At 36.5% G+C, this 17,753-nt stretch overlaps 1 protein-coding gene across 2 annotated transcripts in view; it reads right to left on the reverse strand.

Annotated features, from left to right (window-relative positions):
• Positions 1–8,201: 8,201 nt before the first annotated feature.
• LOC131077968 (uncharacterized) overlaps positions 8,202–17,753 on the reverse strand; it is a 286,782-nt gene continuing 277,230 nt past the window's right edge. Inside the window, exons 11-15 of one of the 2 annotated variants that reach the window (XM_058015576.2) lie at positions 11,070–11,177; positions 10,054–10,119; positions 9,732–9,830; positions 9,522–9,637; positions 8,202–9,132 (exon numbers count right to left, since the gene is read on the reverse strand). In XM_058015576.2, the coding sequence (XP_057871559.2) occupies positions 9,046–9,132; positions 9,522–9,637; positions 9,732–9,830; positions 10,054–10,119; positions 11,070–11,177 (476 nt within the window). In that variant the 3' untranslated portion in view covers positions 8,202–9,045. Of the gene's footprint in view, positions 9,133–9,521; positions 9,638–9,698; positions 9,831–10,053; positions 10,120–11,069; positions 11,178–17,753 lie in introns of both variants that reach the window. The other variant, XM_058015575.2, reaches the window with a different exon arrangement.

Below are 17,753 nucleotides of genomic sequence, written 5' to 3' on the forward strand. Positions count from 1 at the left end.
ACGGCCTGATGCAAACTACCTTCGTGTATGGCTTTTGCTTGCCCATACAACCTTCTTAGTCCCTTTCATATGGTTCCACTCAATCCTTCGTACATCTTAGTGTCTTTGACTTCTACACCCACATACGACTGTAATATCCCTTGTCCAGTTTGATGTAATTTTTGTTGTTTATAACACAAGGAATATTTTTCAAACAATTTACGTACAGTCTTCTAGCTTGCTGGTATGAGTTATCAATCTGATATAACCGTGTGTTATTGACACCAAGGCACTAGAAATTCTGCAAATGATTTCTATAATATCTAAACTATAGATTCAATGCATTAATGACTTCTTTTGTTCTTTCCAATACATAAATATGAATTTCAAATGCAAAATGTGCACCTACAACCAAGAGACATTTTCACAAACACTTGGCATGCAAACTACTATCATTATGAATATGGACATATCATCAAGTGATGGTCTGCAACTTATTCCTCCTTTATTATATGCAATCACCAAATAAAATAAACATATAGATGCCTTGACTCTTGACTTACATGCATTAAACAACTTCAATGATATGTATGATTAAAGACATCTACAACAACAAGTTCCCTATATGATCAATGCACTACTAAATACATGAAAACTTGGTAGGAGAAGTCGCCTTAGAGAGAGGATAAATCTGCAATGCAGCTCCACTGAAAATGACCTCCTCAAGTGCCCACATCGTGGCCTTTTTGTTGTCGCCCTTGTTTTGATTGCTTCAGACAATAAATAAATAAATACCAGCTTCTACGCCACCTTTCAAGCATAAAAAAGCATCGTTGGCTTCTCCCAAAGTGAGTGCTCCAGCTAAGGGTGAAATCGATACCCAATGCTGATGCAATGTACAAAATCGTGACTCTTATAAACTGATTTGAATAACTAGAAATGTTTGATAAATAAATCAGATTGCTCAAGATGGATATCCAACTCTCTAGCACAAATCGATTGGAGCATAAATCCCCCCAATTATTATCTCAATTCGAATCACCAAGTCTGCAAGTAAATTTGGCCCTTGGCCACAAATTTAGCCCTAGTTCAACTCTTGAGGTAGAGCCCACAACCAGCGATAATTCAGAAGATATTTCACAACCTCAAAATCACATTACCAATTGAGAGTTTTTCGTTTCCAATGGATGAAGATAAATTGCAGAAACCCTTGGCTCCACAAGCTATCAAACAAAGAAGCTGTCAAAACATTCATCCCAAAACAATGAGCCTCCTCCCCTAATTATTCTTTTTCCTCCTCTTAAGTTGGCCATCTAGAATCTTCTAACAAATCATTAATAATTTTTTTTTATATTGGCACTTTATGTCATTTAATTTTGTCCTTGGCTAGGCACTCAAAAATTAATTAAAACATGGCCCCATTTTAATGATGAATATGACCCTTTCTTTTAATAACTTATAATATAACATTAAATGGCCTCATAATAAAATTTATTAATAAAGATCACTTTATTAATAATCAAATAAGCATAACTCCATGATTAAACAATATTTCTTCATTTTGTCTGCATCGGGGAGTTGACCATTTTGTCCTTTGTCCAACCCACTAACTTACTAAAAATAGACAGGGTCCCTCTTGATTGACTCCTGACTTACTATAAATAGTAAGTATATGAAATTGAGCCAAAACGAAGTCCAATCTAAGTCAAACAAAGACCAAACTGGAACATATTGAATTCCGGAGAAAAAAAGAACCTCCATTAACCAAGCGTCTACCTCAGAAGACCCTCAATCCACAATTATTAGCCTACAAAGGTCAGAAAGATAGGCTAATCACTCAAGATTAGGAACAAACTAAAATAGGGACATTACAATAACTTTGGCAAGTACAATTTGATTTTCATGTATGGAACTATTCATACAGGGTTCTTGATGCCCACGTATGGCCTCTGGCTTTCACGCGTACAAGGTTCTTTGTTGCATACAGTCCGTTCTCCATTGTACAAATTTATGTGTACGATCCCTTCCTCTCCATCATATGTTTAACATTTTCCTTCTCGTGTGGTCTTTTGTTCAGTTTGTACGAACTCCTCCCCTACTTGCTTGTACGATGTACTCCTCACGTATGTTGTCCTTCTCTTTCTTCCATACGGCTTCGTCATGTATGGCTCACCTAGCACCTCGTCTTCTCCCATGTATGGCATGTTCTTTCCACCTTTTTCACCTCTATACAGACCGCTCACAAATGCAATTTTTGTTTGACGTACGAATTACTCATTTCGAAACTTGGCTGGTTGCTTCTCCATACATATAGTCTCTACCCATATGGTATACTCCTTACGTACATTGTTCTTCCCTCATACAACTCCCTTGCATATGATTTTTCAAGCTTGGACGATACTTCATCTCCTCCATATGACTTATTTCCTTCCACTCCCTCATACGACATGCGATCCTCCTTTCCATATGACTCTATTGCTTTGCTCATGTACGACCTACCAATCTTTTCCTCATATAGTTCAATGCTATTATACGACCACGTATCCCTTTCTCCTCACACATTAGGAAGATTGTTGTGGCATAAGGTCCTACATCTAAATTCTTGTTGTACGACATGAGGGTCAAGGAATGCCATGGTCAAATTCTTATAGCATCATCCTCCAAATGTTGTCGTGCCCTCCATTTAACTTTTTAAATTTTTACTCCATTTTTTTCTTTTCATTTTCCATCTTCATACTATCAGCTGTATTGTCCTTAGCTTTACATGCTTTCATTGGTTTCTCTTCACCAAGGGTTGTAGCTTCAACGAAATTCCATGTTGTCGAAAATATCTCATAGGCTTCCATTTGCCAGTGGAATAGTCCATTCAAGGAACTCATCTCATCTTTAGAGCAATCTTCCAGTTCGAGCACCCCTTCATCGTTAGGTTCCATGCCTTTCCTCCCTTCATTAAGATCTAACTCTCCACCCTTAGACTTTGAGTTGGAGGATGCCAATTCTTTACTCTTTGCTTAATTCCTCGAGTCGATGATGTACTTCCACTTGTCACTCTCAATCGAGAGTGTGTTCTGCTTCCAATTATGATTTGCCTTGGTCGTAATCAACCATCCCCTCCCGAGGAGTGCGTTGCACGCCTTCTTCTGCAATGGGATCACTACGAAGTCCAAGTAAAATTGTTGTGTCTCAATCATTACTTTTTGTGCCCATCAATGTTCCCAACGGCTTGATGTCGTTCTTGTTAGCACCTACCAAGTGGAAGGTCAGTGACCAAAGTGTTGGTCTTCCAAGGCATTTCCAAGTATCTTCTCGATGGTGTTGGTCAACTTCTTTCGCATTATTTCCATCTTGATGATTGTCGGCTTCCTCTCAATGCTCACCATCAACAATATTGAATCACTGGCCTCATTCCCTTCATGTGATGGTTTCCCTGTCGGTTCCTCTTGTGGTTTACATTGTTTTTGGCTAATTGTGTCGTTATTGATCGTGTTGGTAATTGCCACTCTCAGTTGTGGCATGGTTTGAAGAAGGTTTGTCACCTTCATGGGTATGGTTGTCTATAGCACCTGTCGAACCATTTTTTTTAATACTCTCGCAATGACATACTTGCAATTCCATTGGAGGTTACTTGTTCCTTCGCCAACACTTGCTCTACTTCTGCTCTAGCTTCTCAGAGTCGTTCCTTCTCTGTACAAGGGTTTGAGTACGTCACCTTCTTTGCCTATGCTTTCATGATTGTCAAAATTGTGTCATCATGTTCCTCCACGTCCAACATATTAATACCCTTCTACTTCAAGCAGTTGGTGTCTTCATGGTCACCTAGTCCACACCATTTGCACAATAATTGTACGTTGTCTTTGTTGTTTTGGCAGTTTCTCGCAAAGTGTCCCCGTTCACTACATTGTCGACACTATATGATAGGGTGTCCTCTAGAGTCATATCGGTAGTTAGTTTCATCCTCGTCGATTTCCATAACCACTCGACAATACATTTTGTGGTTTTGATGGGCTAGACTTTCCCCGTGTGAAGAGTACTTATGTACTTCTAGTCTTCAAATTATATGGACATTCCTTTATTGAATGACCTATCACCTGACAAATCTCACAAAACATCTTTTTAGGACTACCTTTCGTGTGCCCCTCAATTTTGCACTCAATACATCATAGCTCATTACATTCTTTATTGGTTCCTTTGTCAACCTTCAATTCTTTCATCATTCTGAACATAAGGGCCTATATGGTTTTGGATTCTTCATCACTGCTACCTTCAACACTCTTATCATCGTTGATCTTCCTCTTCCCTCAAGAGGATTTTTTTTTTTCACTCTTGATGTTCATCGCCCAATTGTAAGCATCAACGTACGAGGATGAAGGCGCTACTTTCATCTTCTTGCCCAGCGAGGGGATCAACCCTTAGTGAACCACCTTTTCTTCAACCTGTTGACTAGCTAGTTCTCCATCTTGTTCAACAATTCTTTGAGCCTATGATTGTATGCTCGCACATTCTCATTCTTCCCTTGCTTAGTGTTGCAAATTTTTGCAACAATTTCATTGTCATCTCTCAATAGTTTAAACTCTTCTTGAAATGCCTCCTTCAATTCGTTCCATGATGTTTTGTATTGAGCCACTAGGTCTGTATACTAGTCGATGGCAATTCCTCGTAGGGTGGTCGAGAATGCCTTAAGCTAGTTTTCCTGGTCGTCTTAACCATTTGCCTCCCATATTGTTATGTAGGTCTTGCAACGACATATAGGATCCTCTGATCTATCCCCTATAAATTTAGGGAGTTTTTGCTTCTCTTGGGTGTTCATCATTGTTTTCACTTTAAAGTTATTGTGTATTCCGCTAGATTGAACCACCTCATTCTCATGCGCGTTCTAGTGCCTCTCTTGCACTCTCGGCCACGTGTGAGATCTCTACGCACCCACCTTTTGCGTCTTCTACACCTTGGTCACCTTCTTTGCTTTTTTACTCTCTCCTCTCTAGAGTCTTCAACTCAGGTCCCAATATTCTCAATTCCTCGATGAGGGGCAAGTTCCCAATACTGTGCAAATTGATTTCTTGCTTGCTTACTTCCTTGTGTGTCGGACCCATGTGGACTATTCGGATCGCTACGATCCAATGCTTTCCCTACAATCTCAACCACACATCATCTACAGGTCCACCTCTAGCATCCCCAACACTCCAGGTACTTCTAGGTGTGTCGAACTTGGGTGGACTATTCCAACCGCTATGTTCTAGTGCTTTTCTTGCACTCTCAACCACGTGTGCATCCTCTACATGTCCACTTCCAATGTCCCAACACTTTGGGTACTTCCAGGTTGTGACTCATCCCTATGCTCCCTTTGGTCGAGGGTCGGTGAATCACCTAATTGCTTGATCTTGACCACTAGGCGACCTCATCTCACCTTTATTGGGGTCTACGAGCATGAATAACTCAAGGTTGACTCAATTTATTTTAAGACAATGACACCAAATGTTTACTACTATATATGATAAATTAAATACAAAAAATATTAATACAAATGATAATGCAGACCAAACACAACTATAAAATATATCTTTATTCACACATGAAATTATTACAAAGGAGAAGACCAGAGATGGTCAGCCAAGGATTACAATAGATTTGACTATACCATACTACTTTCCTTGGCGATACACAACATATTTAAAAAACTTGACGATTGTCGACAAAAACACAACTGTCAACCAATCGAGACATTAACTATCTGAGTGACAACCTACTTAATACAAATAATTAATAGATTGGCAAATAACAATATTACCAAACATAACAATAGGCATTTTATGTCGACTATAGTCTTTGTTTCACGTGTGAAAAAATATGAAAATAAAGAAAAAAATTGTTAAAAATATATTTTTTCTAAGATATGCTCATTTTAGCTAAAAAATAAGTTAATTCATATGCATACAAAAAAAAGTTATGCATGACGTTATACACCTTTGTCAAAATTACAATTACTCTGATTTCTAAAATTAACTCAAATATATATATGCAACAAAAAGTAACGAAAAAATATCCATTCACTAGATATTGGTGTGAAATATATATTTTAAAAATTTAAATTTTATTTTTTCTATATAAAATGTTATGCATGACATCAACATCAATTTTGAAAAATGTTGATTACTGTAAAAATTAAGTTATTAAAAGTCATGTTAAATTATCCACAATTTATTTCTAATTTTTTTAAAAAAATATATTTAAAATCTACACAAAAAATGTCACAAATTAATAGTTTATTTCATCTTCAAATTATTAATGGTTCAATTGCTATAAGTGTTAGAAAGTGAAGATATGGCGCAAAATGTTGATTTCAATTTCAATTTCAAGTTTGGCCAAAATGTGTAACTCAATATTGTGGGATCACCCAGGGCATAAAAAGATGTATTAGCATTCGATAAAGCAAATAAAAAAAATGTGAGGGATTATTGGTCTCTTAAAAAATAAAAAAAGAGCATACAAAAAGGTTAGGTTTGTCAACACTATATATATATATATATATATATATATATATATATATATATATATATATATATATATATATATATAATAAATTTTAGATTTACAAATTAATCTAGCCTAGTGTAAAGAGTTAGTAAATGTAGAGTGTATGCTAGTAAAGCATATGAAGAGAACTATGCACTTTGGATGTACTATAAGTTGCAATAGATTAAAGAAATTGATAGAAGCCTATCAAATAAGAAACATTGAAATTTTGGGACTCTAGAAGATCTTCTAGGCACCAATGTTAGACAAAGATAATGAGCACTTTTGCAACCCAAGGATTAACTATAATGACAACACCATTGAGATGAGGTGTCCTACAAGTTTGGGGCATAACCAAATTTGTGAAAGCATTGTTACATGTTAATTTTGTGCATCAAACATTTGGATCTAGATAAGTGGGAGATCTAGATCTAGAAAAATAATTGTTGGATCATTTATCTATCTCTATGACAAATCCACTAAAATCTCCTACAAGTGATCACAAACTTTTATTATCTAAACCTAAAGGTGAAAAGAGAAAATGGTGTGGCTATTTGGGAGATTGCCTCAATTGTTGTCGTGTGTAGTATTTCCAACCTCAACTTAACCTTTTGAAAATTGGGCATGCATGATGCACTAGAGAGTTGTGATGTGTTCTATGGGAAAAAAATAAAATCCCGAAGCATACAAATTCTAGTGCCCCTAATACAAAACCCCACCTCAACTTTGCCAAATAATAATATCTCAACTCACTTTGTGTAAACAACCATTAACAATTTAGAAAAACTTATCCTAATTAAGTTGCTCTTCTTCTTCTTCCTCTAAGGACTACACTAGTACCAAAGATATTATGCAATCTTGCCATTCCAAAATTATCATGTATCCTCACACTTCTAGATGAATAAAGTGTTGTTCAAAATATACTATCAAGTAAAGAAATCAAACATCAACCTAATATATTGTGAGAAAAAGCTTATCGTCAATCTCCTTGTTAGTAGCCCAATACTTGTAATATGCTCAACGAAATAAATTTGGTTGTCTTCCAAACATAATTTGTTTCTCAATGTATCAACCAAGGGCACATCTTTACACATTAATCACATGTTTGGGACTTAAAAATATGGCGCTTACCATTTGATTTGCATGTGTTAAGCATGTGGTCAACATTCATCTCCTAATGAAATTCAATGTTGCATTACTAATTACTTATAGCTCCCTATTCATGTATAAAGCCAATCTCCACGCTTAACAATCTTAGGACACATCATAATATGAATATCAATGCATCCATACATTTTACATATATGGCCACACTTGAGCAACAAAATAATACATTATTGTGTTTTTCACTCTACTAGTATTCTTAGGCAAGGGTTATAGCACATGCAAGTGTAGTGTAGTGGCAAGTTGTAATTTGTACAGCTAAAGCCTGGTGCTCAAATTCCTTTGGGGAGAAGGATATGACCCTTGTAATTAAAGCCCCTGGTCATAAACTCTTAAGTACATTGATGGGGTAACCACACATATTGTACAAACTCTTCTCATGTTGTATGTCTAGCATGACAGTAATGAATAGCTCAAATTTCTTCACTTTTTGTTGGCAGATAGGTTGATTATATGTTTCCGTGTCATCATTAAAACAGCAAAAAATACCATTATAAATATTTGTGTACATGTGCAATGCCGATTGCATCAGAATTTCCCCCAAAAACAATTCACAATTTTAACTTACCTATTAAGTATAAACTAAAAAGGCGTACAAGTTTTAGTTTCTAGACATAGATTGGAAAGATTATATCCTCTCCTTTCTATATCTAGACTAAGTTACAATCCTTGGATTTATGCACTTTTATTGTTTCTACCCCTTGGATATTAGAATCTTAGATATTCTACTGCATATTTTGGATATTAGAATCTTAGATATTCTACTGCATATTTTATCTTCTTGCCTCACTACTCACTAGGTCGAAGTGATAACCTCGTTAACATTAATTTCTCTCAATTCCCCGTTTTTGTCTTTCACTTCATTTTTCGTCAGGTCCAGCATCCATTGAAAGCCTGCGCTGATCATTATTAGTTTCCCAGTTTCCTTGCCTTGGTCAGCAGTAAACTGGTTTACTCAATGCCAATGTCCCTACCTCGCAAATTAGTTTGGACTCTATTTCCTTCATTAACTTATTAATATGGGAGATAACTCACATTTCACACATCATATTAACTGGACCGATTAGCACCACGTAGCATATGCAACCCTCCTAAGATGTATTCAATTTTTGAAGCATACAAATAAAATCTGCTCCTACCTGTTTTTCAAGCCTCCCGTACACGGGAAGAAAAATAACAGCAATGGTCATGCCATCTAAATCAGGAATGCGGAAATTATAGCTATTCACTAAAACTTGAAGCCCCATCAATTTTTCTGTTCAATATTTCAATTTTCTCATAGAAGAAACAAGATCATAGATGGATCTCCCTTCACATGGTTGATGGATGAAACCACTCAGATAAGTGCACTTTCTGCACCACGTGCATGTTGAGAAAGAGTTCATCCAAACTTCATGCTATCCTCTTCTCAAGTTGAGAAGCTTCTTCCTCAACAGCTATCCACCAGTCGTCATCATCATTACAATTGCTTGTGCATTCCTGCTCAACACAGTAGCTTAACAGATAAGCGAAACTTAAAACAGGCTTGTAAATTAATTTCATGCAAACTCAATGGCTTAACTTAAAACAAAAACCTTGTAGATGCCATAGAGAAACCTTCATTTAGGAGCAGTTTGAGTCAAAAATTATTACAAACAAAAATAGCTGAACCATATAGGACCTTGGTTTAAACTTTAGGAGCAATGCTATTGAGTTAATTACTAAAAATAAAGATGACAGGACCATATAACTATTCATTAAATATAAATTTTAACCTTGACCTAATATTTCTAATTCTCAGTCAGGAAATGGAGCTTTATCCTATAGATGCTCGAAAGACATTGCCATATGATGAGAAAATAAAAAAATCCTCAGTTAAAGCGTTTCACCTGTTGACTTGATTCCAAATGTCTTCTTTTATTTTCCACGTCCTCAACAGTGCTTACAACCTCTTGCCACCATGTTTCATCCTCCAAGACATCTTTTGTCAAACACATTTTTAGCCCTGTTATAAATGAATGGCATGGAAGGTACATCAATGACATAACTTAAAAAATAATCATTACCAGAAAGTGATGATTCAAGATTGTTGTGCATACTGTTTTCCTCTCCATTATTCTTTATTTGTAGAACTTCTGGGACTGGGAAGGTCCAGCAAATAGTTTCCTCTGGAATTGGACGTAATGGGGACCGGAAACCTAGAGCCAATCAAGTGGAGAAAAACCAAGTAATAAGAGTTCACATTAACTTCTCTTGTCCATTTAATTGCATTTAATTCCATTAATCCTGGCACATACTGCTACCATTTTGTCAGTGTGAAACTATGGTTGATAAACGAAATGCAAAACCAACAAACACAGCTAAGCCAAGAAGTGTAATTTGAGAAACAAGATTGTATCTTCTTGTCTTTGTGATGTTCACCTCTGCAGTCAGGATCATGACATTTTTGATAGTAACTAGCTGATCGGAAGTCCACAATATACATCACTGTAAAATACAAAGCCAGAAGATAAATTTTAGATCTCAAGCAAACAGGTTGCAAAGCAAAATCCTTACCCCACTTGTCTTCAGTACTCTAGAAAATAACATAACAAAAATTACAATTTGTAACATATGTTCCCAAGTGCTTTGTCATTCATGATTGTCGAATGCTGAATTAGGTCTAGCTTTCAGGTCCTACGCTTCATTTTACCCTAATACTTTTCAAGTATCGCTAAATGTACCCTCCAGTCCCACCAATCTACTTTGGTCATTTGAGGAGATTAATAAAAATTGACTCTCTTTTAAATTGTTCTATGGTTTTCTGAGAATATTGTCAAGAGACCCTACTATGAACATGTTCTGATAAATCCCCCATTATAACATGTTCCTCATGTTTAGTATTCTAGTCGGTTCTAGATCAAACATGAAATACTCAAGGCAGCCTGCAGTTTTCTGGTACAGTCTGCATTATGTATCTACTAGTTAATAAGAGATTTAAAGTTGTATAAAATATAATGATTAATTTTATACCACTAATCTGTTCAGTAGAACAAACTGGACCAGCCTCTTGGGCAACTAAATTTTTTGCTTCTTGAGAACTGATTTGTATATCATACACAGTACATCTTTTCAAAAACAATGAATTTGTTACTACCGACTGTTACCAATTACAGACAGTTAAAAGATCACAAGCATCTTTAAGGACAGCATTGTATGAAAAGCTCAAATCTAGACTTCTTTAGCATAACATAACCATCTCTTAAATCATCTCATACAAATGTGATCGATATATGCATTTGGAAACAAGAAATTGTTGAAAGGGACAACTAACTTTCATTTGTAATCTGTTTCCACCACCCTGAGATAGAAATACATGGCATATAATTTGTGAAGTTGCTACTACATGGCCTCTTTTTGTGCTAAGAAACTTTTGAATTCTGTGAATCAAAACTAACCATGATTGCTCTTGTGCTGCCTGCCGATGTTTTCACAAAATCGATTACCATTTATATTGTAAACAATCACACCATGCTCTGAGAACCAATACCAGCTTCGGATACTCCCTGTTAATAAAAAACACCCCTTTGTAAGTCAGCCTTCAGCTAAAATAGTTAAGTCCTGCAATGATTTTTTTGTGAAAAGGAAGATAATATGCATTGGTAATGGGAACCATATCAGCCTGCTAATAGTTAAGTGCTTACAAAATGATGTAAAATGAAACTACATTATAATTGGGATATAGCAACGCTAAAACATAACAAACAAAAGTCCAAAGCCATGAAGGTATTACCTATAGGATGAAAGTCGCTCTTGGAGGACTTTTAGTGGACAAAAATATTTTGCTACTAGAAGCTACAAGTTTTGACTTTTTTTGCCTCTTAGTTTCATGAAAGGGATTCTTCATATTTGTCACTATTTTAGCCTTTCTAGCTTTGATGGTTTTACTGATTGTTTTCTGCAGAAGGCTTAGTCGAATTGCAACAAGTGCCTCTGTTTTGTACCAACTATTAATATTTTTCAGTGTTCCACAGAGTTTTCTGACCAAGGGCTTAAGTTTGGGGATGGCAGGAGGGCAACGGTGGGGGGGTGCAAATACATATAATACTTGAAAAAAAAGTTATAAATGTGTAAGGAATAAGTATAATAAGAACTATAAATGAAACTTTTCCACACTATGCAAAGTTTACACTAATAAACATCAAACACATGAAAATGATTGCATTGAAAATTTGAAATTTGATCAATAACTATGGTGGGCAAAGTTTTGGAACTTCGGGAGCAAAGTACAAAAGTATTAAGAATTGCAAATGAAACTTTGGCATACTAAGCGAAGTTTAAACTCTTAAACTAACAATTAAAAAAGTAAAAAACATAAAAAACGTGGAAATGATTGCATAAACAACAAGAATGGTGGGTGGAGATTTGGGGTCAAGGGGTAGTGCCCCTTGCGGGGGTCTTGGTTATGGCTTTGACTATGAACATGTAGAGATTTGCAACCAAGGGATATGTATTATGTAGATTTTTATGATCATGATTCATCATTGGCCTATTACTTGCTTAGATTTATAGTTTCAAGGGGGTTTGGGGACAACACCTAAACAAGGTTGAGAGTAGCACCCCTTGCGGGGGTCAGGGGCTGAGAGAGAGAGATGTAGAGAGATAGGTCTAGATCTAGGGGGAGAGAGAAGAGAGTGAGATAGAGAGATGTAGAGAGAAGGGATAGAGGAAGAGTGATAGGGAGATAGGTCTAGAGTATATGGGAGATAAAGAAAGTGAGATAGAGAGAGTGAGAGAATGCTCATAGGAGCTTGCTGATTACTGAAATTTGACTAAGTCTGAAAATTTATGAATCTTCTAAAACCTAAAATCTGGATTAAAACTCCTAAAGATCTGAAACCACTCTCAAACATCCTACCAATATATACATGAAATATAACTTAAAGTATGTCTTTTTCCTTTCTTACACTCAAATGTTCTATTTCATGTATATATTTTGATGAAGAGAATGAGAAAGGATTCCATTTTCACAAAAAATTCACTATTTTTTTCTTAGGGACCAAGTTTGAGTGGGGACTATGGGAGACTCCTAGGCATCCCCAGGACAGCTAGGAGACTCTTGGGACGTCCCTAACATCCCCAAAAAGTCTCTAGCGTCTCGATGGTGGTGGACGGACGATAAGGGGACGTCTTGTCCCCATCCCCGTCCCGAAGACATCCCCATCCTGGAAATGCGAGGTTTCAGGGGGGGAAGAGGATGCGTCCCAGTGATTTACTGCCATTTTTATCTATGGTCTATGGTGTTTTGAGGACAAGGATGGCAGGTAAGTAGGGGACACGTTTTAGGGATGGCAGTCTGAAAGCCATTTTTTGTGGATGGCAGATGGCAGGATAGTAGGGGACACGTTTTAGGGATGGCAGTCTGAAAGCCATTTTTTGTAGATGGCAGGGACACAGTAGTGTATTAGAGAGAGAGAGAGAGAGAGAGAGAGAGAGAGAGAGAGAGATTTCTAAAAGTTCAGCTAATATTAGTAACATGACATCAAAATTAATCATGACAACAGCAACAATAGTATAACAGCAATAAACGTATCATGATTGAGATTCATAGTTAATGATATAAGATACATAACAATTAACACTATTTTTTCAGATTCATGAAGGAATTTTAAAACAACATTTTAATTTCTTTCAATATCATTAAGGAATTATTTTTTTAAAAGATTATAAAAATTTGCCTTGCCATAGAGGGCATCTGGTTGTCCCTAAGATGGTCAAGGATGTCTCAAATGTTCACAGCCAGTATAATAGTGCACAACGACTATTATTATGTTTTTACAATATGGGTTGTTTGACTACATATTAATTGTTTGTCAGCTTCAGGTAGTTATAAGCATCAATTGGTTGACAATTTTGTTCCTCTTGCCAACCGTCGGATCTTTTGAATAGATTGTGTATCATCAAGGGAAGTAGTATGATCTAGTTGAATCGACTTTGAGCTTTGGCTTACCATCTTTGGTCCTCTTCTGTAGTATTTCATGTGCAAGTAAAATATATTTTACTCCTGTATCTGGTATGCTTTGTCATCTCTATTATTAATTCATGTATTCATTTTATCAGACAAACAAGTAAACAGCCACCACAGGACAGCTAAATTTACCTATGGTATTCCCTGTTCTTGCAATGCATTTATGAAATTTCTTATAAAAACACTTTTGTTTTTGCAAAATTTAATTACAAAATGTATCAAATAAGTCTAAAAACCATGAGGAAGAATTTTCTATAAAATTTGATTGTTCAATACATATGCATAAAATATAATTTCAGACATTTATATATTTTTAACTTATTTTTAGCTTTAAAAGTTTACATATATGCAAAAATGTTTTTAAAAAATGTCTTATTTATATAAACAATATGAATATGGAGATAAGTTTATATATATAAAATTAAGTTAAAGTTTATATAAAATTTTTAAAACGTCTGAAATTTTATATTGTGCTTAAAAAACTTATATAAAACAATATAACTTATATAAAGAATATAAAACTACATAACTTATTTTTTTGAGTTTATATAGTTTTTAACCCTATTTTGCATACGGGTGATGAAAAAAAGGTTTGAAATTTCAACTTTACAAAATAATATGCAAATCAAAAAATAAATTTCAGACATTTGTATTGGTATCTACGAAAAAAACACAGTAGAGGAAAAATGTGAAAAAAAATAGACCGATTTTCGAAAAATTCCTAATGCTGGTAGCCTGCTCAGATGCCTTCAAATGCCTTCGAACAATTCATTGTGACATTGTCTGGATTGTGTAGGTTTTGAAAGGGAAAAAACGCTTCGAAAACATGCATTTACCACATCAAAATCGTGTGTAAAATCTCATCCAACCTACCTTTGACCACATCCACGAGTTTTCTAAGAGTTTTTGTGAATTTAATGGTGAGTTTTCATGGTTTTTTTGCAAGTTTTCGTCAAAGCAATGAGTTGTGAGTAAACTTGTGAGCTGCTCATGGCAGCCAAAGGCGGGCGAGTTCTCACCAACTCGGCAAGTACTTGCCAAGTACTCCACCTATGGTTATCTCTACCTGCTCTCTACTTGCCTTTATAAGCAAGGCATATTTACATATTTTATCGTCTCAAATCAATTCATCTATCGAGTGAGATAGCTTGTGCTTCTGTCACTTGTGAGGGTTATATTGCAGGTTGTGCTCTTGGGTTTTGGTGGCCATCACCAACACTATCAATGCCATTAGATATAGCAAAGGTCCAAATTGGAAATTAAACAATATACTACACTGTTGTTGGGAATTCATGAATAATTTCATAGCTTTTTAAGTTAAGCATGTATATGATGAACTTGATGCAAACAAAGAAGCAAATAAACTCACTAGCATGGCGATTGACAAGGACAGAGAATTTCTAGATACAGGAGAGGCAAATGTGTGGAGAAATATTGTTGGAGATTCATCTTCCCTATACATTATGCATCAATAAATTGCAATGTTAAGTAGATGAGATGCCCAATCCTTTCGCCCATGGGAATTTCCAGAGGAGGTACTGTTATTTTGCAAACATACACACCCCATTGCAAATTTATCCCCACTTTTTGCTTCGATTAGGTGTTTTAGTTTGGTCATCTTTGGCTTGGTAGTAGTTTCTTAGTTGTAGTTTTAGCCTTTGTGAGAGGAGGTATGATTTGTCAATTCAAGATTGAGGGATGTTGTCAATGTTGCTAAGGTTGCTAGGTCATCAATGTTGAAAGTTGTTGAGGTGCAAGATGTGTTTGGGGGTCGATATATGTGTAAGGAGTGGAAAGTATGCTTGTTGTTTTGTCAAGAACTACAAGCATAGTCCCTTAAGATCATGAATTTCAAAATTTGTATTGTGAGACCTAGGTGTGGGAAAAATCATCAAAATTTGTCTAGGGGATCAATCCCCTTCTAGTGTGTATAAAATTGTGCAAGGTTTATGGGGGTAAAATGCGCACTAGTATCAAGCTCACCCCCATGCATTCTTGTGCAAAGGCATCCTTAAAATGCGCTCCAGGGGGGGCTTTGTGTATGTGAATCCTTAAAATGTGCTCACAAGGTTAGATGTTGTATGATGGACCCCCCTTTAAGGCCACCCTCATTATGCTTAAAGTCATGTGAAAATTCTTTAAGTGTTGGTTCAAGTGGGCTTCAGTATGTTTGTTTTGTGCATCCACCTATGTCATATGCACCTATCTTTTCTTGTGAAAACACCCCACCTAGATGCACTCAAGCATCATCATTGTGCAGCTCAACCCTTGTATGCGCTCAAGCTAGGGGGGAGAATTTTGTGCAGAACTACATCTCATATACATTCTAAATCAATTGTGTGCAAGTCTACCTTGCACATGCGCTCCACCATTTAGTGCAAGGTACCCCTTATAATGCGCTCACATTATGCTTGTGCATACATGTATCTTAAGCCCACTCCTCTGTCTTGTGCACTTTACCCTCTCTAAGACACTTGAAGCCTAGCATTTTGTGAAGGACCCCACTCTAAATGCACTTGCCTCTTGTATAGATTCATGTCTTAAACCAGCTAAGCAAGGGTATACTTCAAAAGTGCCCTTGCACCCAAGTTTGTGTAAGGTGACCCTCCATTTACGCCCTCTTCTATGTGCAAGGATCCCTTTCAAATGCGCTCATGAGTGTGTTGTGTGGATTAACTCATGAAATGTGCTCTGAATTGTGCAAGACAAGCCTTAAAACCTGCCCCTCTTTGTAGTAGAAGGTCTCAAAACCGCTTAGGGTGATGTGTTGTGCAAGTCAACAAGTGTCCTGCCTCAAACTTGTACACCTAGGCCCATGAAACCCGCTCTGATTTTGTGCAAACATACATCTGAAACCAGTTGTGCAGAGACTGTAATAGGCTGTCCCTATTTTCCACAAATCCCTTACTAACTGACTGGAAGAATTTTGTCAAACAGTTACAGTGCAGTATCCCTTGTTCTGATTTTTTCTTAATGAAATGATCTGATGTTATGTTGGTACCTGGTGCATTTTAGTTTTGGTTTTTTGCAATTAATCATTCATTCAGCACACACTTGGACACCATTCTTCATTTCAATATTCGTGCATTAATGAAACAACAGTTTCTAACAATTAAGTTCATAAACAATGATTACCCAGCTATCAAGGAACTTTGAGTTAAGTTCAAACTCCAAGTATTTTGTCCTAATATATGATATTATTACAGGTTATAAACATTCAGCTCCAACAGAAAAAATACACAATATCCCATTCACAAAGTTCATACAAAGAACCTGTTAACCAAACTGCTGAAGATTATTACTGAGTCACTGCTTAACACCAGAAATTTGCCAGTGCAGATCACAGCTATACACCATCCCACGACCCAGCCAAAAGCAAGTCACCTCACTGGAACTAGACAACAACCTGTACGGCACCCTTGATTACTGTATTTCCCTCATAATCATGGCCCAAGGTACCACGCAGTCAAGGCAGATAGTTGCGGCCTGAGTGCTGTTAACCGGCAGTTATGAAGGCTGACTGGGAGCTCACCTAACGGTATCGTGTTGCTGCTAAACAGATATGAATCGACCCCCTTTTTAGACACTTTAATCTACAAATACAGTCCTTCAATACTCGTGCCATCTGAGTTAGCAAACTCCAATGATAGATAAGTGGGAATTTCCAGTCATTAAACACCCTGCATCCTTTCCTAACTGGACATTTACTTGCGACTGTAATTACTTTGCCTTTCCAGTCAACACAAATCCTTCCCTAAGACAAAGTTGTTCTGCAACATCAATCCTCAATGGCTGTAACTTAAATGAATACCTGTTAAGCGCAGCAATTACATCCCAGCTGAAATATCTATGCCAGACAAGCCATCCAATGCCTATTAGTTTTTTGATTCCCTAGACCTTGTCTTTCACAGGTGTAGGAAATGTTGCAAGAGAGGTTGTTCGTCCTCCAATGCCTCAGAAAATTTCCAGAATTTCTCCAGAAATCACCAATACCAAGATACACACTATCCAAGATGTCCCCATCTGCATTTAATGCTTTTATTTATAACTCTCATTGGGCTCATTTCCAAAGACACCACAAATGTGGGATAAATAACTTCTTTTGTAAAAAATA

This window comes from Cryptomeria japonica, chromosome 5 (assembly GCF_030272615.1).
Source record: "Cryptomeria japonica chromosome 5, Sugi_1.0, whole genome shotgun sequence".
In the NCBI taxonomy this organism is placed as follows: Eukaryota; Viridiplantae; Streptophyta; class Pinopsida; order Cupressales; family Cupressaceae; genus Cryptomeria; species Cryptomeria japonica.